Source organism: Hemitrygon akajei, chromosome 4 (genome assembly GCF_048418815.1).
Source record: "Hemitrygon akajei chromosome 4, sHemAka1.3, whole genome shotgun sequence".
NCBI lineage: Eukaryota > Metazoa > Chordata > Chondrichthyes > Myliobatiformes > Dasyatidae > Hemitrygon > Hemitrygon akajei.
Genome location: NC_133127.1, coordinates 176,361,005 through 176,387,448, shown reverse-complemented (window position 1 = coordinate 176,387,448; position 26,444 = coordinate 176,361,005). Strand labels below are relative to the sequence as shown.

At 40.2% G+C, this 26,444-nt stretch overlaps 1 protein-coding gene across 9 annotated transcripts in view; it reads right to left on the bottom strand.

Annotated features, from left to right (window-relative positions):
* Positions 1-26,444, bottom strand: part of LOC140726984 (inositol polyphosphate-4-phosphatase type I A) — a 228,939-nt gene that overhangs the window by 25,198 nt on the left and 177,297 nt on the right. For 6 of the 9 annotated variants that reach the window (XM_073044076.1, XM_073044071.1, XM_073044070.1 and 3 more), the window contains 5 exons: positions 20,953-20,985; positions 18,310-18,482; positions 16,715-16,838; positions 12,607-12,733; positions 10,121-10,261 (listed from right to left, as the gene is read on the bottom strand). In XM_073044076.1, coding sequence (XP_072900177.1) covers positions 10,121-10,261; positions 12,607-12,733; positions 16,715-16,838; positions 18,310-18,482; positions 20,953-20,985 — 598 coding nt within the window. The remainder of the gene's footprint in view (positions 1-10,120; positions 10,262-12,606; positions 12,734-16,714; positions 16,839-18,309; positions 18,483-20,952; positions 20,986-26,444) is intronic. The other 3 variants (XM_073044079.1, XM_073044074.1, XM_073044078.1) reach the window with 1 other exon arrangement.

Below are 26,444 nucleotides of genomic sequence, written 5' to 3'. Positions count from 1 at the left end.
AGGCACTGTTGCGCCTTTTTGATCAGGATGGAGGAGTTCAGGGACCAGGTAAGATCCTCGGGAATGTGGCACCAAGGAATTTGAAGCTTGATACACGCTCCACTACAGCTCCGTTAATGTAGATGGGGACGAGTGTGGCTCCCTGCATGCCTGAAGTCCGCAATGATCTCCTTGGTCTTCTGGGTGTTAAGGGCCAGGTTGTTGTCAGCGCACCATGTGGCCAGGTGCTGGACCTCGTCCCTGTAGGCCGTCTCGTCATCCCCTCTGATCAGGTGTCATCTGCGAACTTGATTATGGAATTAGAACCATGTACAGGAATGCAGTAATAGGTGAAAAGGGTGTACAGAAGAGGGCTCAGCACACAGCCTTGAGGCACACTGGTGTTCAGGGTGAGAATGGAGGAGGAGAGGTTGTCTAACTTAACAGATTGGGGTCTGTTAGTCAGAAAGTCCAAGGTCCAGTTACAGAGGGATGAGCTGATACCAAGCTGGCGAAGTTTAGCGATCAGCTTGGGGGGGGATCATAGTATTGAATGCCGAACTAAAGTCAGTGAACAGCATTCTGACGTAAGAGTTGGGCCTGTCCAGGTGGGTCAGGGCAGAGTGAAGTGCTGTGGAGATGGCGTCCTCTGTTGACCTGTTGGTGCGATAGGTAAACTGATGGGGGTCCAGGGTAGCAGGCAGACAGGATTTCAGATGATAGAACCAGTCTCTCAAAGCACTTTGCAATGATGGGGGTGAGTGCAACTGGGCGGAAGTCATTCAGGCCCGTGGCAATGGAATGCTTCGGCACTGGCACAATGGTGGTGATCTTGAAGCTTGTGGGGACAACTGCCTGGGCCAGGGACAGATTGAAAATAACTGTGAAGACCCCAGCCAACTGCCTGCACAGACTCTGAGCACACGGCCAGGTATTCCATCCACAGCAGCTGCCTTTCATATATTCACCCTGCTCAGGGTGGCGCAAACATCAGAGGTGGAAAGTGAGAAAGGCAGTTCACCATGTGGGAGATTTGTTTTGAGGGTGACCTCCTTGTTCCCTTGGTCAAAGCAAGCGTAGAAGTAATTGAGCTCATCAGGGAGGGAAACAGAGCTGGAAGGGGGCACAGTACTAGGTGGTTTGTAGCCTGTAATAATCTGTATCACATGCCACATGCACCAGGGGTCTAGGAGTTAAAATGCTCCTCGATCCTCTGTTTGTATATGTGTTTAGCCTGAGTGATTCTCCTCCTCAGGTTGGCCATGGCTGAGCTGTAAGCCTCCCGGTCTCCAGACCTGAAGGCTGAATCTCTGGCTTTGAGCAGGAGGCGAACCTTTCTGTCCATCCATGGTTTCTGATTGGGGTAAACTTTTGTTTCTGTGATGCCACTATCTACACACTTGTTGATGTGACAGAGTTGGTATATAAGTCAATGCTAATCTGAGAGTCTGTGGTGACATGGGCAGTAAACCCTCTCCAGTTTGTAAGCCAGGTCTCAAGCTGCAGTGTCTCCAGTTTACAGCTGTCCAGGAGGGGTGCATGGGAGTCAGTGTGCTTCAACAGAGGCTGTGCGGTGTGGTGCCCATGCTGGAGTCAATGCTGCCCCCCACTGTTCACTAAGCAGAAGACAAGCTGTACTGTGGTCGACTGTAGACTCCTGCAAAATTCATGGCCTCAGGGTCATGGGCTATATTTTTCTTGCGTGACTATATTTTACTGACATCTTACAGTTGCAAGAAAAAGTCCGTGAACCCTTTGCAATTTCCTGGTTTTCTGCATTAATTACTCATAAAATGTGGTCTGATCTTCATCTAAATCAGAATGCCTAAACTAATTACACACAATTATACTACTTTTTGTCAATACTAAGTACACCATTTAAACAATCACAGTCTAGGTTCAAAAAGGTATGTGAACCTCTGGGGTAACACCTTCTACAAAAGCTATTTGGAGTCAGGTGTTCCAATCAATGCAATGAGATTGGAGGTGTGGGTTGTAGAGGTGCCCTGCCCTATAAAAAAGACACACAAAGTCAGGTTACTGACAGAGCCTGCTCTTCACTGGAAAGATCTATTTATGTGCACCATGCCTTGATAAAAAAAACTTTCACAGAACCTTAGAAGAAAAATTGTAGAGATGCACGAAGCTCGAAAAGGCCACAAAAGCATTTCTAAAGACCTGAGTGTTCATCAGTCCATAGTAAGAGCAACTGTCTACAAATGGAAGAAATTCAGTACTGTTGCTACTCTCCCTAGGAGTGGGCACCTAGCTAAGATTCACACCAAGAGCACAATGTGAAGTGCTGAAGGAGGTGAAAAAGAACCAAGGGAACAGCAAAAGACCTGCAGAAATCCCTGAGACTTGCTAAAATCTCTGTTCAGGTGTCCACTATAAGAAAAACACTGAACAAGAGTGGTGTTCATGGAAGGACACCATGGAGGAAACCACCACTCTTCAAAAGAAAACATTGCTGCGTGTCTCAAGTTTGCAAAAGGTCGCCTGGATGTTCCATGATGCTCCTGGCACAATGTTCTGTGAACAGATGATACAACAGTTGAACAGTTTGGCAGAAATGCACACCGCTATGTTTGGAGGAAAAAGGACACTGCACACCAACACCAAAATCTCATCCCAACTATGAAGCACGGTGGAAGGAGCATCATGGCTTGGGTCTGCTTTGCTGCCTAAGGGCCTGGACAGCTTGCAGTCATCTAGGGAACAACGTACTCAAAATTGTATCAAGACATTTTACAGGAGAATGTCAAGGTAGCAGTCTGTCACCTGAAGCTTAATAGAAGTTGGATGATGCAACAAAACATTAATCAGAAACACAAAAGTAAATCAACAACACAATGGTTTGAAAAGAAGAAAATCTGTATTTTGGAATGGCCAAGTCAGAGTCCAGACCTTAATCCAATTGAGATGTTGTGACATGACCTGAAGAGAGCTGTTCATGCAAGGTTTCCCTGAAATATTGATGAACTGAAACAGTTTTGTATGGAGGAAAGGCCCATACAAAATTGTATTAAAATTCCTCCAAAATTGGTCTAAAATTCCTCCTTGCCATTGTGCAAGTTTGAGCAGCAGCTACAGGAAATATTTGGTGGAGGTTATTGCTGCTAAAGGAGGTTCTACCAGTTGTTAAATACAAGCCTGGATGATGAATGATTAAACAATGTGTTCAATAAAGACATGAAAAGTACAATTGTTTGTGTGTTATTAGTTTAGGCAGATTGTGTTTGTCTGTTATTGTGACTTGGATGAAGATCAGACAACATTTTATGAATAATTAATGAAGAAAACCAGATAACTGCAAAGGACTCACAAATATTTCCTTGCAACTGTATATGTGCTTGCTATCTTATATGTGTTATATGTGTCTTGAGCTTTGTGTGACTGTTGGCACTGTATTTCGTACCTCGGCCCCAGGGTAATGCTGTTTTGTTTGGTGCTATTCACCTATGGTTGAATGACAATTAAACTTGAACTTGAAAACAATAACAAAATGCTGAATAAAGTATAGCAGCTACAGAGGAAGTGCAGTGCATGTAGACAAAAAGTGAAAAATAACATCGAGGTAGATAGTGAGGTCAGGAGTCACTTATCACACTAAGGAATCATTCAATAGTAAACACGAGAAAGTCTGCAGAGGCTGGAATCAAGAGTAACACACACAAAATGCTGGACGAACTCAGCAGATCCGGCAGCATCTATCAAATGAATAAACAGTTAAAGTTTAGAGCTGAGACCCTTCTTTGGGACTGGAAAGGAAGGTTGAAGATGCCAAAATCAAAATTAGGCGGAGGAGGAGGAGGCTAGCTGGAAGGTGACAGGTGAAGCCAGGTGGGTGGGAGAGATAAAGGGCTGGAGAGGAAGGTATCTGATAGGGGAGGAGAGTGGACCATAAGAGAAAGGGAAGGAGGGGACCCAGGGGAAGTGATACGCACGTGAGAAGAGGTAAAAGGCCAGTGGGGAATAGAGGGGGGAGGGGAAGATTTTTTTCACCAGATGGAGAAATTGATGTTCATGCCATCAGGTTGGAGGCTACTCAGATGGAATATAAGCAGTTGCTCTTCCACCTTAGTGCTGGCCTCACCTTGGCACAAGTCGGAACAGAACGTGGATCAGAATGAAAATATTTGGCCACTGGGAAGTTCCGCTTGTGGCGGATAGAGCAAAGTTGCTTGGAAGTGGACCCCAATTTACAATGGATCTCACCAATGTGGAGGAGGCTGCATTGGGAGCAGCGGACACAAAAGATGACTCCAGCAGATCTGCAGCTGAAGTGTTGTCTCACCTGGAAGGACTATTTGAGGCTCTGAATTGCAGAACAAAGGCGAGCGAGGAGACGTAAGGGCAGGTGTAGCACTTAGGCAGTTTGTAGGGATAAGTGCCAGGAGGAAGATTAGTGGGGAGGGATGAATGGACAAGGGAATCACAGAAGGAACAATCCCTGCGGAAAGTTGGCGGAGGGGATAGAGAGAAGCAGAGATATGTTTAGCAGTGGGATCCCTTTGGAGAGGGCAGAAATTGTGGAGAATGATGTGTAAGATGTGGACTTCAGAAGACTGAAGATGGCGCCAGAGGGTGACTTCTCCCAGCGCATCAGCAAAGCTGTTAAATTCTTCCTATTCTAATGTCTACTTTCCTTTTCAGGGTTGCTAGGTTTTATTGGGATCTTTGATCTACAGCAGCATTCAAAGACTGCAGTTCTGCACGATGGCCTGTGGCTGTTCTTGGAGCTCGGCAAATGGCTGCATTTTGGCATGTTCATGTTTGGCCTGAAGTCAGGCCTCTGGACTTGAATTCTCGACTTGAATTCTCACCGGTGTTACATACTGAGGCATAGCAGGAGCCGTCAAAGACATCAAAGACAGTGAGAATGTCAGGAGGGCTCTACACTTGGTAATTGATTTGCCAATTCTCGAATCGGGGAACTCGAAATTAAAAAGCAACGCTTCAGACTGACTGTAACATCGAAATAGTGACTGTTGTCTCCCCATCGCAGTGGAAGGAGCGATATCTGTCTGTCTCTCCCATGTGAGTAAGAGAGAGAGTGTCTGTGGGATGTTGAAATGTTGGAGTGAACAGTTGGTTTTTGATGGACTGTAGACCATGGTCTCTCTTTGGGGGCTTTGCTGTTGTGGTGGGAATGCTGATGCTTTATGCTAGAATAAATGGGGGGGGGAGTGGAAGCGGGAGGGCTGATGCTGCTTGTGCATGGAAGGGGGGCAGGGGGCTTTCGGGTTCTTAGGTTTTTACTGTTATTCATTCTTTGGGGTCTTTTATCTTCTGTTTCGAGGATGTCTGCAGAAAGTAAGAATTTCAGATGGTATATTGTATACATTCTCTGATATTAAACGTAACTATTGAACTACTGATGGGATGGTAGGTAAGGACAAGAGGAACTCTATCATTAAGGTGGAGGAAAGATGGGGTGAGCATGGATGTTCAGGAAATGTGGGAGACACGGCTGAGGGCAGCATCAATAGTGGATGGAGGGAAGCCCTGTTCTTTGAAGGAAGACATATCTGATGTCCTGGAACAGAAAGCTGTGTCCTGGGAACAGATGTGGTGGAGGTGAAGGAGCTGAGAAAAAAGAACAGCATTTTTACAGGAGATAGCGAGGTAAGAGGTATACAGAAGATAACCTTGTGGAGCAGTAGGTTTATAAAAGATGTCAGTTGACAGTTTGTGTCCAGAGATCGACAAAGAGGAGGGAGGTGGACCAAGTGAATTTAAGGGCAGGGTGGAAGTTAGAGGAAATTTAATAAAATTGACATTGGTGTGTGAAGCAGCATGAAGTTCTACATAGCTACCAAAAAGGCAGGCATAGCTAGGGCCCATGCCACTGCTCATGGCTACCCCTCGAGTTTGGAGAAAGTGGGAAGAACCGAAAGAAAAATTGTTGAATGTGAGGACCAGTTCTGTCAGACGGAGGAGGGTGACGGTGGAAGGGAATTGGTTGTCAAGAAAGGAGTGGATAGCTTTGAATCTTCTTGGTATGGGATAGAAGTGTATAGGGAATGAATATCCATTGTGAAAATGAGGTGGTCAGGGCAAAGGAATAGGAAGCTACTAGATCGAGGGCATGTGAAGTATTGCAGATGTAGTTGTGAAGGGTCTGGACCAAGGGGGATAGAATGGAATCGATATACAAGGACATGAGTTCGGTGAGGCAGGAGCAGGCAGAGACAATAGGCCTTCCTGGACAGTCCGGTTTGTGGATCTTGGGTAGGAAGTAGAAGTGAACAGTGTGGAGTAAGGGAACTATGAATTTGGTGGCAGTGGATGGGAGCTTTCCGGAGTTGATGAGGTTACCGATGGTGTTGGAAACAGTTTTCTGATGGTCCGGAGTGGGGGGGCAATTCAATAGTATTTAAACAGCGGGGTAGAAGTTGTCCTTGAGCCATCTGAGACACACTTTCAGGCTTTTGTATCTTTTTCATAATGCAATATGTAAAACATTACTAAGTTACAATAAAAACATAACTAAAAATAAATAAATTATACAAAAAGAAAGCGAAATAGTAAGGTAGCGTTCATGGACCATTCAGAAATCTGATGGTGGATTGCATGCTGTTCCTAAAACATTGAGTATGCACCTTCGGACTCCTCCCCAAAGGTAGTAACGAGAAGAAGGCATAACCTGGATGGTGAGGGTCCTTCATAAGGACCTTTTTGAGGCACCACTTTTTGAAGATGTCCTTAGCATTGGAGAGGTTAGTGTCCATGATGGTGCTGGCTGAGTCCACAGCCCAATTTTTCAATCCTATGCATCGAAGCATCCATACCAGTTTTGCAACAAGTCAGAATGTTCTCCGCAGTACATTTGTAGAAATTTGTTACAGCTTTTGGTGACTTAACAAATCTCCTCAAAGTCATAATGAAGCATACCTGCTGTCATGCTTCCTTAATGATTTTATCAATATGTTGGACACAGGATAAATCCTCTGAGATGCTGAGCAACTCACACATTTCCAGCATCTACAGAATCTCTTTCGTTTATGTCCTCAGAGATGCTGATGCCCAGGAACATGAAGCTGCTCATCCTTTCCACTGTTGATCACTCAGTGAGGACTGTTGTGTCTTCTCCTAACTTTCTCTTCCTGAATTCCACAATCAATTCCTTAATCTTACTGAAGCTGAGTACAAGGTTGTTGTTGCAACACCACTTAACCAGCAGATGTACCTCACTCCTGAATGCTCCCCTCATCACCATCTAAGATTTAGCCAACATTTGTGCCATCAGTGAATTTATAGGTGGTGTTTGAGCTGTGCCTCAGCACAGTCATGAGTATAGAGAGAGTAGAACGATGGACTAAGCGTGCATCCTTGAGCTGTGCCTGTGTTTTCAGTGAGGAGATGTCATTTCCTAACGCACTTACTGTGGCGTTCTGATAAGGAAGTCAAGGATACTATTGCAGAAGAAAGTAGAGCCCCAAGCTTGTTGACTAGCACTGAGGGGATGATGGCATGTTGGCGCCGAATGCTTAGCTGCAATCAATAAACAGCGGCCTAAAGTACTGCAGGTATTGCTGTTGAGGATTGATCTCTCAGATTCTCTCATCTCCCTACTTGCTTATATGTGGGAATTCTCTGCGATATTGCTGGAATTATGAACTCATGAACAAGTGAGTAAACTCACATATATCTCTGCCAAATGGAGGCCAGAATGTACTGACTGTTAGTCCACTGTGTTGCTGCAATCAGACCAGAACAGCATAAATGCATTGAGGGATCTCATGCTTTTTGCATCTGGCCCCTCATTTTTATGCCAGTGATAAATGGCATAAGAAACATGATCCCATTGATTTGAACAGTTTCTAAAAGTTATCCTTTACTTTGCATTCTGTTATTATTTTTACCTTGAATGATCTCAAAGCACTATTGTAATTAATTGATCTGTATGGAAAATATTTCATTCATCAGAATGGGTCACCATCACATTTCTTTATTTTAATATGCAAGCTTATAAGTAGTAGTTATCTCTTGGTACATATGACAAAAAAAACCCAATTTTACTCTATATTAGCAGCCTTTGTTTTAGATAGACTGGTCTTAACAATTATCATCTCTCCTTCTCCTTCAAAATATTCCTTAAAAACTACCTCCCTTAGTTGGATGTCAGCCCTGGCAGGGTTTGCAGACCATTACTTCCTATAAGACAAACCTAACATCATGAAAAGCTGTGTTGCTTCTCTCCCAGATGAGCTCGATGCCTTTTATGCATGCTTTGAAAGGGAGAATAAAACTACACCTGTGCATATCCCTCCAACATCTGGTGACCCTGAAATCTCTGTCTCGGAGGCTGACAACAGAATATTTTTCAAAAGCATTGTACTCTGATGGTGTACTTGGTAGCTCACTGAAAACTGTGCCAACTGGCACAAGGACATCGATCTCTCACTGTTGCAGTCAGAGATTCCCACCTGCTTCAGAAGGGTAACAATCATACCAGTGCCCAAGAAGAGCAGGGTGAGTTGCTTCAATAACTATCACACTCAGGTCTACTGTGATGAAGTGCTTTGAGAGGTTGGTCATGGCCAGAATCAACTCCTGCCTGTAGGGATCTGGACCCGCAGCAATTTGTTTATTGCTACAATTGGTCTACAGCAGATGCAAACTCACTGGCTCTCCAATTGGCCATGGATCACCTGTACAATAGCTATGCCTACGTCAGGCTGCTGTTTATTGATTACAGCTCAGCATTCAACACTATCATACCCTCATTACTAATCAACATGCTCTAAAACTGGAGCGTCTGTACCTCCCTTTGTAAATAGATCCTTGACTTCCTCATTGGGAGACCACAGTCGGTGCATATTGGAAATAACATCTCTTCCTAACTGACAATCGACATTAGGACAACTCAAAGATGTGCGTGTAGCCCACTGCTCTATTCGCTCTACATCCATGATTGTGTAGGCAGATCGCAAATGCCATCTATAAATTTGCTGATGACACAACTATTATTGGCAGAATTTCAGAAGGTGACAAGGAGACAAAGAGGAGTGAGACAGATCAGCTAGTTGAGTGGTGTTACAATTACAGCAACGTCAGTAAGACCAAGGAATTGATTGTGGACTTCAGAAATGGAAAGTCAAGGGAACACACACCAGTCCTCATCGAGAGATTATAAGTGGAAAAGGTGAGCAGTTTTAAGTTCCTGGGTGTCAATATCTCTGCAGATCTATCCTGGGCCAAACATATTGATGCAATTACAAAACACAACAGTAGATATATTTCATTAGGAGTGTGAGGAAACTTGGTATGTCACCAAAGACTTAGAAATTTGTACAGATGTAGTGTGGAGAACCTTTTAACTGGTTGTATCAACATCTCATATGGATGGACCACTGTGCAGGATCAGAAAAATCTGCAGAAAGTTGCAAACTCAGTCACCTTCATCATGGGCACTAGCCTCCCCACCTTCAAGGGCATCTTCAAAAGGGAATGCCTTAAAAAAGCAGCATCCATCATTAAGGACCCCCATCACTCACGATATGCCCGCTTCTCATTGTTGCTACCATGAATACAGGAACCTGAAGATACACAATCAATGCTTTAGGAACTGCTTCTTCTGCTCTGTCATCAGATATCTGAATGGATGATGAATGCAAGTCCACTACCTCGCAGTATTTGTTTTTTTTTTGCTCTTTTTTGCACCACTTATTTAATTTTTAAATATATTTTCATATTCCAATTTATAGATTTAAAATTATGCATGGCAATGTACTACCGCAGCAAAACAGCAGATTTCATGACATATGCCAGTGATATTAAACCTGATTTTGATTCCTTTACTTAGACTTCTTTTATGTTTATTATAAACTGAGATATTTCTAGAAGTATATCTACTTTAATGGATTAACTCACACACTAGAGTGTTTATTTAGCAAGACATAGGACTATTTGATAAGCTTTCAGAAATGTGAAAGTAAAAGCGTAACTTGATGATTACAATTCTAATTAAATGTTCATTAGCTCCATTGTCCTGAAAAGTTTTAAAAATAGATTATATGTTGACAGAATGATAAATTTCCAAAAGTACGAACCAACATAACAAGCTTCACAATATCGGGATTTGTTGCGCCACAGTAGCTTTTATGAGCTGTTCAAGTTTTGTGGTAATACTTACTTTTCAGCAAGTGTCTGTTGCTCATTGATCCCCACATTAAATAGCACCGGCTGCACTCGAAGTAACATCCCACTCTGAATTTCCCGAGGTAAGGCATCAAACATCACTCCTGGCAGTGGAATTCGCACATTAAACCCATCTCTGAAAAGGAGAATGCAAATTTATTTGCCTGCAAAACCCATAAGATCTTTGCTATTCTTTCGGGTCATAATCATCAACAGAAATGACCAACAAATATATTAGTAGTTGAAATTTTAAATATGGTAATGTTAATGTCATAAACAGCAACAAAAACAGAAGTGAAAGCTTGCACAGTAGTGCTAAATATGTAACGTGCTGTGACAAGAAGTTAAACTCCTGACCACTGGCAAACTCAAACGACATCACTATTTTTCATTCAGCTGCTTTATAGCTTTCCCATTGAACATGAAATTCAGATGATAATCTCTGCTCCACGTATTCAAGCAGCACCTGTTTGCAGATTTTACTGTGCCTATAAAAATTACTTCAGGGCTATTTATCATTTCTATTCTTTCCGTTTCTTTCTGTTTTACACTGCACCATAATTCTTTTTACCATTTAATCTCTTTGCTGTTCTCCTTGTCTCAGACCTTACATTTTCTCTTTTCCTTCCCTCTCTACTTTCCCACTTTTTCTGCTAGACTATAAGACATAGGAGCAGAATCCGGTTATTTGGCTGTCAAATTTGTTCTGCCATTCCATCATGCTGATCTATTACTCCTCTCAACCCTATTCTCTTGCCCGCTCCCCATAACCTTTGATGCCCTAACTAATCAAGGACCTATGAACCTCTGCTTTAAGTGTACCCAATGACTTGGCTGTCTCTGGCAATGAATTCCACAGATTCACCAGTTCTGGCTAAAGAAATTTCTCTTTATCTCAGTTCTGAAGGGGTATCCATGCATATCACTATTAATATATGCATTAGTCAAAATTATTCACTATATTTCACTCTCAGAATGCTGCTTGGCTAGCTGTGTATTTCCACTAGGAATCGGACTGGCTGTGGCAAGGAATCCTTGGGAAGCTGCCACTGATTCAACCATTTGAGTTGAAAGCAAGTATCAGATTTACCTGGACCCACTGTATTGTAAATTTCTTGAGTAATAGATGCCACTATTAGCTAAATATCACTTAAATCATATTTCCTTCCCATTAACAAAAATTGATCCTTTTGACCATGTCTGCATGCTTTTCAAGTCAAGTCACTTTTTATTGTCATTTCGACTATAACTGCTGGTACAGTACACAGTAAAAACGAGACAACTTTTTTCAGGACCATGGTGCTACATGAAACAATACGAAATCTACACTGAACTATGTAGAGTTCAACAGAAAACAACAGAAAAACTACACTAGACTACAGACCTACCCAGGACTGCATAAAGTGCACAAAACAGTGCAGGCATGACAGTAAGTAATAAACAAGACAATAGGCACAGTAGAGGACAATAAGTTGGTGTCAGTCCAGGGTCTGGGTATTGAAGAGTCTGATGGCTTGGGGGAAGAAACTGTTACAAAATCTGGTCATGAGAGCCCAAATGTTTTGGTGCCTTTTCCCAGACGGCAGAAGGGAGAAGAGTTTGTATGAGGGATTGAGTTGCTACCACATGACTGACAGATTAGATATCTGCATTAATGAGCAGGTGTATATATACCTAATGAAGTGGCCGCTGAGTAGGTATTCCATAGCTGAACTCTAGGTGGAGCCTGGGTGGCAGGTGAGATCCAGTGACATATTATCCTCTATTTCTGTTGCGAGGGAAGGTTGGGCCATTATTAGTGGCAGATTGTATTCAGCAGCAACAGATGTGTTATAGAGTTACACATCAGCCAGTGTAGTTGTGCAGCTAGAAGGGCTGTTACCTCATATCACCAGAGACACAGGTTCAGTCCTGACCTGGATCATGCCTTGTGCAGCTTACATTTTCTCCTGCTTCCCGACTGGGTTTCCTGGAGGTGCTCTAGCTTCCTCCCACTTCCCAAAGGCATGTAAGCTGGTAGGTTAAGCGGCCAGTGTAAATAGTACCTAATGTACAAGTAGTAGAATTTGGGTGGCACTTGATGAAATGTAGCAAGAATAAAAGATTATTAACACAGGATTGGTGTAAACAAGTAGCTTATTGTTAGTGTGTACTTGAGGCTGCTTCCAAGTTGTATGAATCTCTCCTTCAATAATCATCTGGGCTGCAGCTAGAATTTCAACGTTCATTAGGCTTTGGGTAGGGTACGTGATACTGACCATTATTTTACTTTCTATAGCATAAAACTCATAACTAATGTTAGTTTTCTTGCCCTCAGCATTGAGTTCACTGATGCAGATAAGTGTTTTAACTTAATACCGGCTGCTGTTAAAACTCGTAGAGAATTCTGGCCCACCATGTCAAGTGATGAACTGATGTCTACCTACATTACTCAAATTTGTTGGACATAAGCACTTACAAAGAAAAATCCATCTTACTCACCTATTTCCAGTAATGACTGGCAGCATGTCAACTGACGAAGCAGATATGGCCTGGATTACCTTAAAAGTCACATTCCTTAAATCTGAAATTCCTGTACTCATATCTTCAAGCATAGCAAGTTCTTCCCCTACACAAGTTACATGTTTATTAATAATGGTTCTTAGATCAACTTCTGTAACTTTTCAACTTTAGAGAGGGAAAAACATCACCGCAGTCAAAGAAACATTTTCTCCTCTTTTACAAAGTGGCAAAGAGACGCAGTTTTAAAAGTTCACTAAATTCTTATAATATGCCATAACCCTAACACCCATTACATTTGTAGCAGAATCATATATTGTAGGTGCAAGGGAAAAGATTACAGGTATGAAAACAGAAATTGAAACTATTGTGGGACATAAAAGCTTCTGGATTACTTGAAACCCGAACAAAATCAACATCTGATGCCAGAGGACGACTACAGTGTAAAGCAGTAAAATGTAATTACTTAACATGAATAGATACAAGCTTGCTAATAGATTTCTGAAGTGCCTTTGCTAAAAGTTTAGCAAAACTCTTTAAAAAAACTCTTTCAACTCTTTAAAAAAAATTGCATAGACTATTGAGATCTACAGTTGCAAGAAAAAATTTGTGAATCCTTAACAATTACCTGCTTTTTTGCATTACTCACTCATAAATTGTGATCAGATCTTCATCCAAGTCATAATAAAAACAATCTGCCTAAACTAACACAAACAATTATACTTCTCATGTCTCTATTGAACATATCAGAATCAGGTTTATTATCACTGGCATGAGGCATGAAATTTGTTAACTTAGCAGCAGTTCAATGCAATACATAAGCTAGCAGAGAGAGATAAAAACAATAAATAAAATAAATCATAATAAACCAGTAAATCAATTATGTATATTGAATAGATTTTTAAAATGTGCAAAAACAGAAATACTGTATATTTTTTAAAAAGTGAGGTAGTGTCCAAAGCTTCAATGGCCATTTAGGAATCGGATGGCAGAGGGGAAGAAGCTGTTCCTGAATCGCTGAGTGTGTGCCTTCAGGCTTCTGTATCTCCTACCTGGTGGTAAGTGAGAAAAGGGCATGCCCTTGGTGCTAGAGGTCTTTAATAATGGACGCTGCCTTTCTGAGACACTGCTCCGTAAAGATGTCCTGGGTACTTTGTAGGCTTGTGCCCAAGATGGAGCTGACTAGATTTACAACCTTCTGCAGCTTCTTTTGGTCCTGTGCAGTAGCCCCTCCATACCAGACAGTGATGCAGCCTGTCAGAATGCTGTCCAAGGTACAATAGTTTTTGAGTGTATTTGTTGACATGCCAAATCTCTTCAAAGTCCTAATAAAAATTATAGCTGCTGTCTTGCCTTCTTTATAACTACATCGATATGTTGGGACCAGGTTAGATCCTCAGAGACCCCGACACCCAGGAACTTGAAGCTGCTCACTCTCTCCACTTCTGATCCCTCTGTGAGGATTGGTATGTGTTCCTTCATCTTACCCTTCCTGAAGTGCCAGGTTGTTGCTGCCGCCCCATTCCACTAGTTGGCAAATCTCACTCCTGTATGCTCTCTCATCAACCTGAGGTAGAACCACCTGAGGTTCTACCAACAATGGTTGTATCATCAGAGATTTATAGATGGTACTTGAGCTATGCCTAGCCACACAGTTATGTGTATACAGAGAGTACAGCAGTGGGCTAAGCACACACCTGAGGTGCACCAGTGTTGATTGTCAGTGAGGAGGATATGTTATCACCAATCCACACAGACTATGGTCCTCTGGTTAGGAAGTCGAGGATCCAATTGCAGAGGGAGGTACAGAGGCCTGGTTCTACAACTTCTCAATCAAGATTGTGGGAATGATGGTATTAAATGCTGAGCTATAGTCGATGAACAGCATCCTGACATAGGTGTTTGTGTTGTCCAGGTGGTCTAAGACCATGTGGAGAGCCATTGACATTGTGTCTGCTGCTGATCTATTGTGGTGATAGGCAAATGGCAATGGGTCCAGGTCCTTGCCAAGGCAGGCGTTTAGTCTAGTTGTGACCAACCTCTCAAAGCATTTCATCACTGTCGATGTGAGTGCTACCGAGCAATAGTCATGAAGGCAGACCACATTATTCTTTTTAGGTACTGGTATAACTATTGCCTTTTTGAAGCAAGTGGGAACTTTTGCCCGTAGCAGTGAGAAATTGAAAATATCCTTGAAGACTCTCGCTAGTTGGTTGGCACAGGTTTTCAGAGCCTTACCAGGTACTCCATCGGGACCTTCTGCCTTGCAAGGATTCACTCTCTTTAAAGACAGTCTAATATCGGCCTCTGAGACGGAGATCACAGGGTCCTCAGATGTAGCAGGGATGGTCACAACTGTGGTTGTGTTCTCCCTTTCAAAGCATGCAAAGAAGGCGTTGAGTTCATCTTGTAGTGAAGCATCACTACCAGAATGCTTGTTAAAGCATTCACAGTCCAGGCTAGAATAAATATGTGAACTCCTTGTATTTAATAACTGGTAGAACCTCCTTTAGCTGCAGTAACCTCCACTGAACGTTTCCTATAGCTGCTGATGAAACGAACAGCAAGGAATTTTGGACCATTCCTCCATACAAAACTGTTTCAGTTCATCAATATTTCTGAGATACCTTGCTTGACCAGTCCCACAGCATCTCAATTGAGTTAAGGTCTGAACTCTGACCTAGCCATTCCAAAACACAGATTTTCTTATTTAAAACATTCTGTTGTTGATTTACTCGTGTTTTGGATCATTGTCTTGTTGCATCATCTATCTTCTATTAAGCATTAGGTGACGGACCGCTATCCTGACATTCACCTGTAAAGTGTCCTGATACAATTTTGAATTCATTGTTCCCTCAATGACTGCAAGCCGTCCAGACCCTGAGGCAGAAAAGCAGTCCCAAACCATGACACTCTTTCCACCGTGCTTCACAGTTGTGATGAGGTCTTGGTATTGGTGTGTAGCGCCCTTTTTCCTCCAAACATAGCAGTTTGCATTTCTAGCAAAAAGTTCAACTTTTGTCTCAACTCTCCACAGAACATTGTGCCAGGAGCATTATGGAACATCCAGGGGGTCTTTTGCAAACTTGAGACGTGCAGCAATTTTTTTTTTTTTGAAGAGAAGTTGTTTCCTCCATAGTGTCCTTCCATGAATATCACTATTGTTCAATGTTTTTCTAATAATGAACACATGAACAGAGATTTTAGCAAGTTCCTGAGATTTCTGCAGGTCTTTTGCTGTTCCCTTGAGTTCTTTCTCACCTCCTTCAGCACTGCACGTTGTGCTCTTGGTGTGATCTTTGCAGGATGCCCACTTCTAGGGAGAGTAGCAACAGTACCAAATTTCCTCTATTTGTAGACAATTGCTCTTATTGTGGACTGATGAACACTCAGGTCTTTGAAAAACTTTTGTAGCCTTTTCCAGTTTCATCTTTTCTTCTAAGGAACTCTGAAAGTTACTTTGATTGAAGCATGGTGCATATAAACAGGTCATCCTTGAGAAGAGCAGGTTCTGTCAGTAACCTGACTTAAGGGTGTCTTTTTTATTTGGCAGGCCAACTCTACAACCCACACCTCCAATCTCATATCATTTTTTGGAACACCTGACTTCAAATAGCTTTTGTAGAAGGCATTATCCAATTTTTTTAACATAGACTGTGATTGTTTAAATGGTGTACTCAGTATTGACAAGAAGTACAACTGTTTGCGTTATTAGTTTAGGCAGACTGTGTTTGTTTATTACTGTGATTTAGACGAAGATCAGACCACATCTTATGAGTAATTAATGCAGAAAACCAGGTAATTGCAAAGGGTTCACAAATTTTTCTTGCACCTGTAGTTAAAGAATTAAAGGGATGTACTAAACATTGGGTTATGTGGATCACTACTTATACAATGACGATAATATTTCAGGAGCAAAGGCCCCAGGACCATGCTTTATGAAAATGTATACAATTTTTGCTACCGTATCTGGATTTTAATCCCAATGCAAAAGAAAGAAACCAGTATTATGAATATTTCTAATGGTGTTTAGAATACATCAGACATGGAAAATGGCATTGCAGCAGAAAAGTTTTATGAATGTTATTACCATATGTGCTTAGAAGCCCTTCGAATTGTGCCAACAAGCCAATGGTGTACAGCTGGCGCAAAAATCCATCATCACGAAGGCAGTTTCTTAGTTTGATGATAAATCCACAGATAAGGGCTGTTAGCTAGAGTGTATATTGAAAAAAGATGGATATCTAATGAAAACATGAACATCAGATAATATTATTTAACATGGGACTTTGCTTTTGAGGTCTTGAATAATACTTTGTTTTCCTCTTCCTAGCTTATTTCTTTAGAACTATTCTTTGTGGAAAGAAAATCAACAAGTTTGACTAAAATGATTCTTACTCAAGCACTTGGTGTTTTAGCATGAAAATATCAAAAATATCACATATAAAATTGCCCAAGTACCACTTTGTTCTTTTAATGAGTTACAATGGTGAAAATGATTCCTAAAGAGTGAAAAACCTGAGCCACAACCACATTGGAACGGACTAATATTTACAGGAACGCTGTAGAAACCAGTTCTTGTCTGGGCAATGATACAAGTATTGGGTTAATAAAAAAATGAACTAAAGCAATAAATGAATATAAAACGCTCAAAATATTTGCATACAGTAAGTTGAGAATTGTTCCCTGACTCAGACAAGGAAATAATTGTCATGTAAGGACATGAAATCCTGAAGGATTTAGTTATTATTTTATTTCTATTGATCAAAGGTGATAAACCAACGTCCACAGAATCAAGGTGACTCGCAGAAGAATCAGGAGATGTTAGGGAAAATATTTTGAAACACAAGTGGCTAGGCTTTACAGGTAACAAATACAAATACAATAGATTTCAAAAAGAGAAAAAATGACCTAGTGCAATAGAAAGATAGACAACAAGAGTGACCAACTGGGAAGCTCTTTCAAAGGGCTGGTACTTGTTTGAAATACTGAGGTGTCTCACTTAGTCTGTAACACCACTGCATCATGAGATGGTGATTCGCAGTAGTGTAGTGCTTAGAATTTGCTTTACAGCGTCAACGACCTGGGTTCAATTTTCGTCATTGTAAGGAGTTTTGTGCATTCTCCCCATGGATTTCCTCTGGGTGCTCCGGTTTCCCCCACACATTCCAAAAGCGTACAGGTCAGTAGGATAATTGACCACATGGGTGTAATTGGGCAGCACAAGCTTGTTGAGCAGAGGGTCTTGTTACCGCTTTGTGCTGCTACATAAATAAAGTAATTTGAGAGAAAAGAAGAAATACACTTGCGATAATTTGTGACTGTCCCACACACATAAATCTCATATGGAGCAATGTGCCTTTTGCAAGTAAGTTTTTCTTTGCACCTGTGCATACATGTACTTGTCTATTTGACAATAAACTTGACTTTCACTTTTAAATACCAGAAAATGCCAGAAGGTGGCCACAATTACTGTGCGTTCTTTTCAAGATGATAACAATGGAGTTAATTTTGAGATCATACTGGGTCTCAGTGCAGTCTACTATAACTGGTTATTTTGCAGCTTTGTTTGGAAGGAGCTCGTTAATCTCAGATGACAGAACAATAATTTTGACAAGTTAGAGCAGAGCAAAGCATTTTGGCTTAATCATAAAAGAAAAAAAGTTGCATTGCACACAAACTTACAGTCTGACAAAAGACCACATCTCTGCGGTGCTGGATGGTCAAGTCCATTGCTATAGTAGGGGCACTATCTTGCATCAGGAGAAAGACCATTGCTTTCTTTGCTTTGTCACTCATCATGGCTACGCATTCTGTGAGTGTCGTCAGCAAAGGATAAAGTGCTTCACTCCACTCACCTATCAAACAGGAATTGAATAATAGTTCTTAATACCAGTGTTTACGAAAAGAAAACTGCAGAAGCAGCAGGATCCTATAACTCAAATTTTTGCCCCTTTCATTAAAGAAATGCATAGAATCAACTTTAAGACAGTTATCAACCAACCATATCGAAGAAAGCCCAAAATAAAGGGACAACAGATCAAATTGATTGCACAATTTCACTGCTTATCAGGGGGAAATGCACTTCTTAGTTCTTTCTGTATTTTGTAAATTGTCTCTCTGTAAAACTTTGTAAAGTAGTGCATTTTAGTATTTATAAGTGGGAAGTCATGTGAGATCCTGCTTTGCCTCACATGCATATTCACTGGTTAGTACATTCATTTTAAACTCCAGTCGGCTCTTAAAGGTCGCATCCTTTTCCCTTCTTTGAAAATGATTAATATTTAATTATAGACATTAAATCTGGCTTTCTGCAATGTTTCATTTTAAAAGTGCAGGGAGATACTTAAGCTATGGCTTAAACATATTTAAGAAAAATACTTCATAAGTTAAATAGCAACATTCTTAGTTCTCATCTTGGGAGCTCAAATCGCTTGCAGTGCTGTTGTCTATTATTGTCATTTCAAAGCTTGATAATTCTGAATGTACAACAGTGTTGTTAGCAAATTCACAAATAACTTTAAATACTTAGAAATTTTAACTCCAACAGCAAAAATATCATTTTTTTGATGATAACAACATTACTGTCTTTTTAAACTAACTCTTACTAAAACTGTATATAACAAAATAACCTTCAGGCACGAGTTGCTTATGCACCAAAAGTTAATATTATGCCACTTTAAGAGATTTCTTGTAAGTTTATTTCCAGCCATCTAAAAAAAGCATTTGCATCATTGTAACTTGACATGTTTATACAAAAATAATTCCACGAAATACCATTGTTTAAAATCAGCTGCCTGCAAGGCACATTCTCCCCTAAGAAAGGTAGTCCCCACATTTCCTTTGACAATTATTAACAGGAAATGAGTTGAGCATTAGAAATCAGAAAGAGCTAATGGAATGTATTCAAATTGATGGGTTTTTCCAAGTGATACATAGCCAGAATATGCAAGGACTGAAACTATTTACAGGATTTATAATTAACTTGGACCTTTGTACAGAATGTCATACTCCTAAGCTTTCTGATGAGACAACGAGAAAAGATGTTATAAACACTACAGATTGAAGTAATGCAAAATTATAAATAGAGCAAGTCTAATTAACATCTTAAATTCCTGAAAACATAACAATTAAGGATTAGTTTGATCATTATTAATCAAACCAAATTACAAACGGAAACCACCAATAACACCTAATAAAGTGGTGTTACACCTAATAAACCTATCAGAGAATGTTTATTTCTAATAGTCAGGGAGTCTAGGACCCTGGTGTATAAATTACAGAGCCAGACCATTCAGGAGTAAAATTAGAAACTATATCTATACACAAAGTCTCAAGTTGAAATCTTTTCCATTAAGCAGAAATTATACTGCATTATCTGTTAATTTTTAATCTGAGACTGATGGGTTTTTATTAAACAAATACACTAAGTGCCTTAGTTCACAAATCAGTCATGGACAGTGCAATAAATATGGGAAAAGAAATAACCTATTAAAGTGCTATGAATTTCGGTCACATTGACCATGGTGTGAGAGTTATACACTTCCACAATTAACAGCATTATGATTCAACCCAATACTGTGGAACTAGCATGAGCCAGATCAAGTAGAAATGGCATGTTCCATCTCTTAAAGGTTTTTAATCATTCATTTATTATTTTTAAATAAAGAAAGATTATTCAAAGCTAGTTAGCTGGTGTGCACCCACAACAGACTAAAGCTATTGGTGCCAATTACATAACATGCTATGAGGGGATTCCTACTCATAGCAGTTGATTATTAGGCACCTACTGTAGCCAACAGACTAAAAATAAACAAAAATATAAGGGTAGACACCTGTAACAAACATCTCAGGATTCGAGAAACTTTGCAGGATGGGCTCCCATAATCTGATACATCAACTCTGCTTAACGTGTTTATTCACCATTTTCTGCTTTTAAGTAATAGGCTACACTCCTCAGTGATCCCTCCATGGGGAATAGAAATGCTTCTTCTGCCCATCCACAGCTAAGTTAACAAAGAAAATTTGATTTCAGCTTTCATACTTCTCTAAAATTCTGATTTGCAGAGATTTGTCGACAATTAACTGAAATTCAAAGAAAATGGATAAGAATAAAAGAGATTACATTCAATGAAATTTTCTAAATAATGGAACAGAAGTTGTGATTAAATACAGCTTGATGTTCCAGAAATAACAAATACAAATTCAGAGGTCAGCTATTCAAAGCTGAAGCATCTATGCGCAAAACATAACGCATTTAATGCAACTCAGGTTAGATATGAAAAAAGCAGAAACTGGCTGGTGAACAGGTGTGGAAAACACACATACCTTCAGAGGGCTCCTCTGCAGTGGAGTGGCAATCTGCACAGAAAATGGAGGTGCACATGCATGATTAGAAGCAGCACTTTTTCTACTAACAAGCAGACCTACTTGCTTTTTTTTTGGAAGTATTTTACCATGAGGTATTTGGCACTCAGCACTGACAAAGGAGCAAGCAAACAGGTTCAGAGAGCAAGAGCATTTTGGTGCAACACTGACTACACCTGGGCATTTTCCATACAAATTGTATCTGAGGTTGCCTTTTCAAAGTATATCCAATTGACATTAATAAACCTCCAAACTGGGAAATATAACATCAAAATCCTGCATCGAAAATTACTGCTAGATCAATACAAATATTTTAAACGCATGACAAAGGAAATTTATTAAAGTTTCATTACAATTAGTAGTGCACAGTGTGGAAATGAAAAGCAGTTCAATGTTTGATTTAAAAACTGTAGATAATATCTAAACCTGCTGTGCATATCATGTACCTATATTATAAAGGAAATATTACTGCCCATTGTCAACTCTACCTATTAATCCCATTCAGTCAGAGGGAGAACATGCAAACTTCCAGACCCTAACTTTGAATTTGGTCATAAGCATTGGAAGCTACAGAGGCATAATCACTTGTTCCACACTATTTCATCAAGATGATTGGGAGCACAGTTGTTGGATTAATTTCCTCACCAACTAAAGAATGAATATATGCAGAGACTCCAGAAATATAGGATAGAGAAAGATTAAGTTTGATCTCTTCTTCACTATTTAGAAAATTGTAGAAAATGTCTCAAGTGATCCAGGCGATTATAATTTAATTGCACCGATTTTTAAATTTTATTCACATCTGGGAAGAGTATTAAGTAGAATCTTTGTCAAGTAATGAAACGATAGGAAATACAGTTACCCATGTCTACTCATGGCTGGTTAGGAAATAAATTATTTTAATAATTCCAGGCTCCAGCAAATATGTCATCTTTGGATGTAATACACTGAAGTAAACACTAACTCTTATAACAATTTAAAAAAAATTAAAATGCCCAGATGTGGAAGCAAGTACCCAAGGCAGCAGCCTAATCGCATAGCATGCGCTAGTCAATGCAAAGGATAAGAGTTGCCCTTTAAAGCTGTTTTTCATATCAAGGAGACAATGTTTCTTTTGTGGTCATTTGTTCATTTTAACAAACCAATAATGGTCAGTGACATTTTAGTGAAAATGAGAGTGCTAATTTCAAATGAATCTTAGCACTCCAGAACTTAAACAGAACATAGTACAGAACAATTTTCACGAGGATTGTATACAGTAAGCCACAAATATAACAAAACCCTGGGTGGAGATAACATGGAGTCACAGGGAATTAATATCAGCCAAGGAAATGCATTTATTTTTGCACATGCTTATCTCTCATTTTGCTGAAATTAAAACCAATTTTAAATGGATTCATTTAGAGTCATAGAATACTACAGCACAGAAACAGGTCCTTGGCCCAGCTAGTCCTTGCTGAACCATAAATCTGCACCCAGACCACAGCCCTCCATACCACTCTCCTCCACGTAACCATCCAAATTTCTCGTAAATGTTGAAATCAAACCCACATCCGCCATTTGTTCTGGCAGCTCGTTCTACATTATCACCATCCTATGAGTGAAGAAGTTTCCCCTCATGTTCCCCTTAAACATTCCATCTTTCATCCTTAACCATGATCTCTAGTTGTAGTCTCACCCAACATCAGTGAAAAAAGCCTGCTTGCATTTACCCTATCTATACCCCTCATAATTTTGTATACCTCTATCAAATTTCCCCTCAATCTTAACTGATCCAGGGAATAAAGTCCAAACTGATGTAATCTTTCTTGATAACTCAGGTTCTCAAGCCCTGGCAACATCCTCGTAAATTTTCTCTGCACTGTTTCAATCTTATTTACATTTTTCCTGCAGGTAGGTGACCAAAACTGCACATAATACTCCGAATTAGTCTCTCCAATGTCTTATACAACTTCAATATCACAACTCATCTGCTGCACTCAATACTTTGACTTATGAAGGCCAATGTGCCAAAAACTTTCTTTATGACCCTATCTACCTGTGACACCACTTTTAAAGAATTATGGATCTTTATTCCCAGATCCCTCTGTTCTACTGCACTCCTCAGTGCCCTACTGCTCACTGTATAAGACCTACCCTGAATGGCCCTCCCAGAGTGCAACCCTCACATTTGTCTGCATTAAATTCCACCTGCCATTTTTCAGCCCATTCTTTCTGCTGGTCCAGATCCTGCTGCAAGCTATGATAGTTGTGCTCACTGTCCTCTACACCCCCAAACTTGGTATCATCCGCAAATTTTCTTATACAGTTTACCACATGATCATCCAGATCGTTGATGTAGATTAGAACAACAAACCCAGCACCAATTCCTGTTGCACACCACTAGTTACAGGCCTTCAGTCAGAGTGACAACCATCTACTACCACTCTGTGGTTTCTCCCACAAAGCCAATATCTAATCTAATTCACTACCTCATCTTGGAGTCAAGTGACTGAACCTTCTTGACCAACCTCTCACGTGGGACCTTGTCAAAGACTTGATTAAAGTCCAAGTAAACAACATTAAAGTCCTGATTTGCTTTTCTCAACTTTCCTGGTTTGCCCTTAACATATCTGAAGAAATCATTAAGATTCTACTTCACCTTGCCTTTTAACCCTCCTAATTTCCTTATACTCAATTATCTCATTTGTTCTTACCTGCCTTTTCCTACTATGTACCTCTTTTTCACTTAACCTGGGCCTTAACATCTCTTGAAAGCAAAGATTTTGTAAAACTGTTATCCTCGCCTTTTATTCTGACAGGAACATATAAATTCTGTAGTCTTGAAATTTCACCATTGAAGGCGGCCAACTTACTAAATACACCTTTGCCATAAAACAATCTGCCCCAATCCTTAGTTAGTGGATCCTTCCTTCAATTTAGAATCTCAACCCACATATCAGATCTATCTTTTTGCATATTTAGTTTGAAATTAATGGTATACAGAGCGTTCCCCTACACAAACTTCTGTAACCTGCCTGCCTCATTCCCTAATAGGAGATCTAGTATCACACTCTCTAGTTGAGACTTCTATAAACTGATTAAGGAAATTTCCTGAATGCATTTGACAAACTCTTTCCCATTCAGCTCTTTTCCCGGTCAATATATGGAAAGTTTTAAAACATATACTATCGCAACCATACATTTCTTGCAACAGTCTGCAATCTCTCTACCAATTTGGTCCTCTAAATTCCACGGTCTGTTGGGTGGTCTATAACATAATCCCATTAACGTGGTCGTATCTTTCTTATACCTCAGTTCTACCCATAAAGCCTCATTAGACAAGCTCTCCAGTCTGTCCAATCTGAGCACTGGTGTGACATTTTCCCTGACTATTAATATCATTCCTCACTCTTTAACCCATCCTGCTCTGTCATGTCTAAAACAGTGGAACCCCAGAACATTGAACTGCCAGTCCTGTCCCTGTTGCAACCAACTCTTGCTAATGGCTACAATATCATAATTCTATGCGTTGATTCATGCCTTAACCTCATCCTCCTTTCCTACAATACTCTTTGCATTGCAATATATGCAGCTCAGAGCATTAGTCCCACCATGCTCAACCTTTTGATTCCTGGCTTTGGATGTTACAACATCTTTCTCCACACCCACTTCACCATCTGCCCTGGTGCTCTGGTTCCCAGACTTCTGCAGCTCTAGCTTGAACCCTCCCCACTGCTGCTCCACCCCCCTCTCAAGTGCAGCCCTCCATCCTGCAACATCTCCTTATCCATATGTTAAACTGTATGATCTTCCTATTTCTGACCTTTCTAGCACATGGCATGGGTAGCAATCTTGAGATTAAGCCCTGGAGCTCCTGTTCTTTATTAACCTAGCACCTAACTCCCTAAACTCACAATGTAGGACTTCGTCCTCCCTTCTACCCATGCCATTGGTACCGATGTGGACCAGAACATCAAGTTGCTCATCCTTACACTTATGAATGTGGTGGATTTGATCTGAGATGTCTGACCCTGGCACCCAGGAGGCAAAGTACCATCCTGGAATCTTTTTTCATCCACATAACCTTCTTTCTGTTCTCCTTACCAATGAATCTCCTATCACTTCAGCTTACCTCTTCTCCCCTTTTCCCTTCTGAGCTACATAGCTAGACTGTGCCAGGAACCTGACCACTGTGGCTTTACAAAAGCTTTTTTAAGGTTTTTGTCGCAAGATAAATTCAACTGGTTTTGAACACACCAATATACTGATTTATTAATTTATTTTCTTGCTGTTATACCAATTCCAGGACTGCCATAGGCATCAGTCCACCCTCAAAACAGATGCAAGCTATTGCTGCTTACAAGTACTAAAAGGTTACACACAGGCACATACACACAGATTATGGGCATGAGATAAGAATATTTTTAAGCACAGATTTGAAACAAAGATGAAAGACGGCTTTGCAAGCATGTTTCTATAAACTAGAAATTTTATTGCTGAATCCCTTTGAGAATGAAACTTACAATTTTATATACATAAAAAAAGGATAGCTTTTGAGGGAGGACAGCAACCACAGATGGTGTACATTGTTTCAGGTACAAGCTTATTCTGAAATCATGAAAGTCATTTGCATTACACCATTTATCTATGAAGGGTTTTGCCAAGAATTATCACGTATGAGGAAAAACAATAAAGTAGTATTTGTGGTTTGTAATGATCAGTGCTTCAGTATTGCGAAAAAAAAACACAAATCATTCTGCAATTCAATTTTGGGGCAGAGAGGTAGCTGTAGAGTGCTGATATTTCAATTTCACATTTCAATCATAATCTACATTTCTATTTTAAAATATCCAGAAGGGAAAACAAGCCTGACAGTGAGGCATGACATTTCTGAAGATATGATAGAAAGTTGTAAAATTCTTATTTTGAATGAAAATTTAATCAAAGGTGGATTGATGACAATTTAAGATCTGGTCTCACATGGAACAGTTATAAAAATCTTTGTACTTGCGCACCTGACACTCTTAACTGATGCATAAATGTGTAAGACGTTATTACAGTGAAAGGAAGAGTTTTACCTTTTCACCCAATGCATAAATTATTGGAGCTGACACTTGGGCCATATTCCAGGAGGTATGAGTGGATCTATTAACTTAAAACATGTCACTTTCTCATTTCAGATAATGTCTTCTGGCATGAGCACAACATAAAGCAAATTGTGTCAGGGATTCTATGACAGGATGTCAAAAACAAACCTTAAGTTTATTGAACAAGCTGAAGTTGCTCACTGCACAACAGTAAAGGTAAAGATGGTTAGTAGAGTGGGAAAGGTCAAGCAAAGCCAAAAGCATGATGAAACTATTAAAAATCCCAAAATATGAAATTAGGAAAATATGAAATGGAAACTAATCCTTGGTAAGTTCAGTGAAAGAGGCCAATCAATCTGGATCATTCAGAATAAACAAATTGGT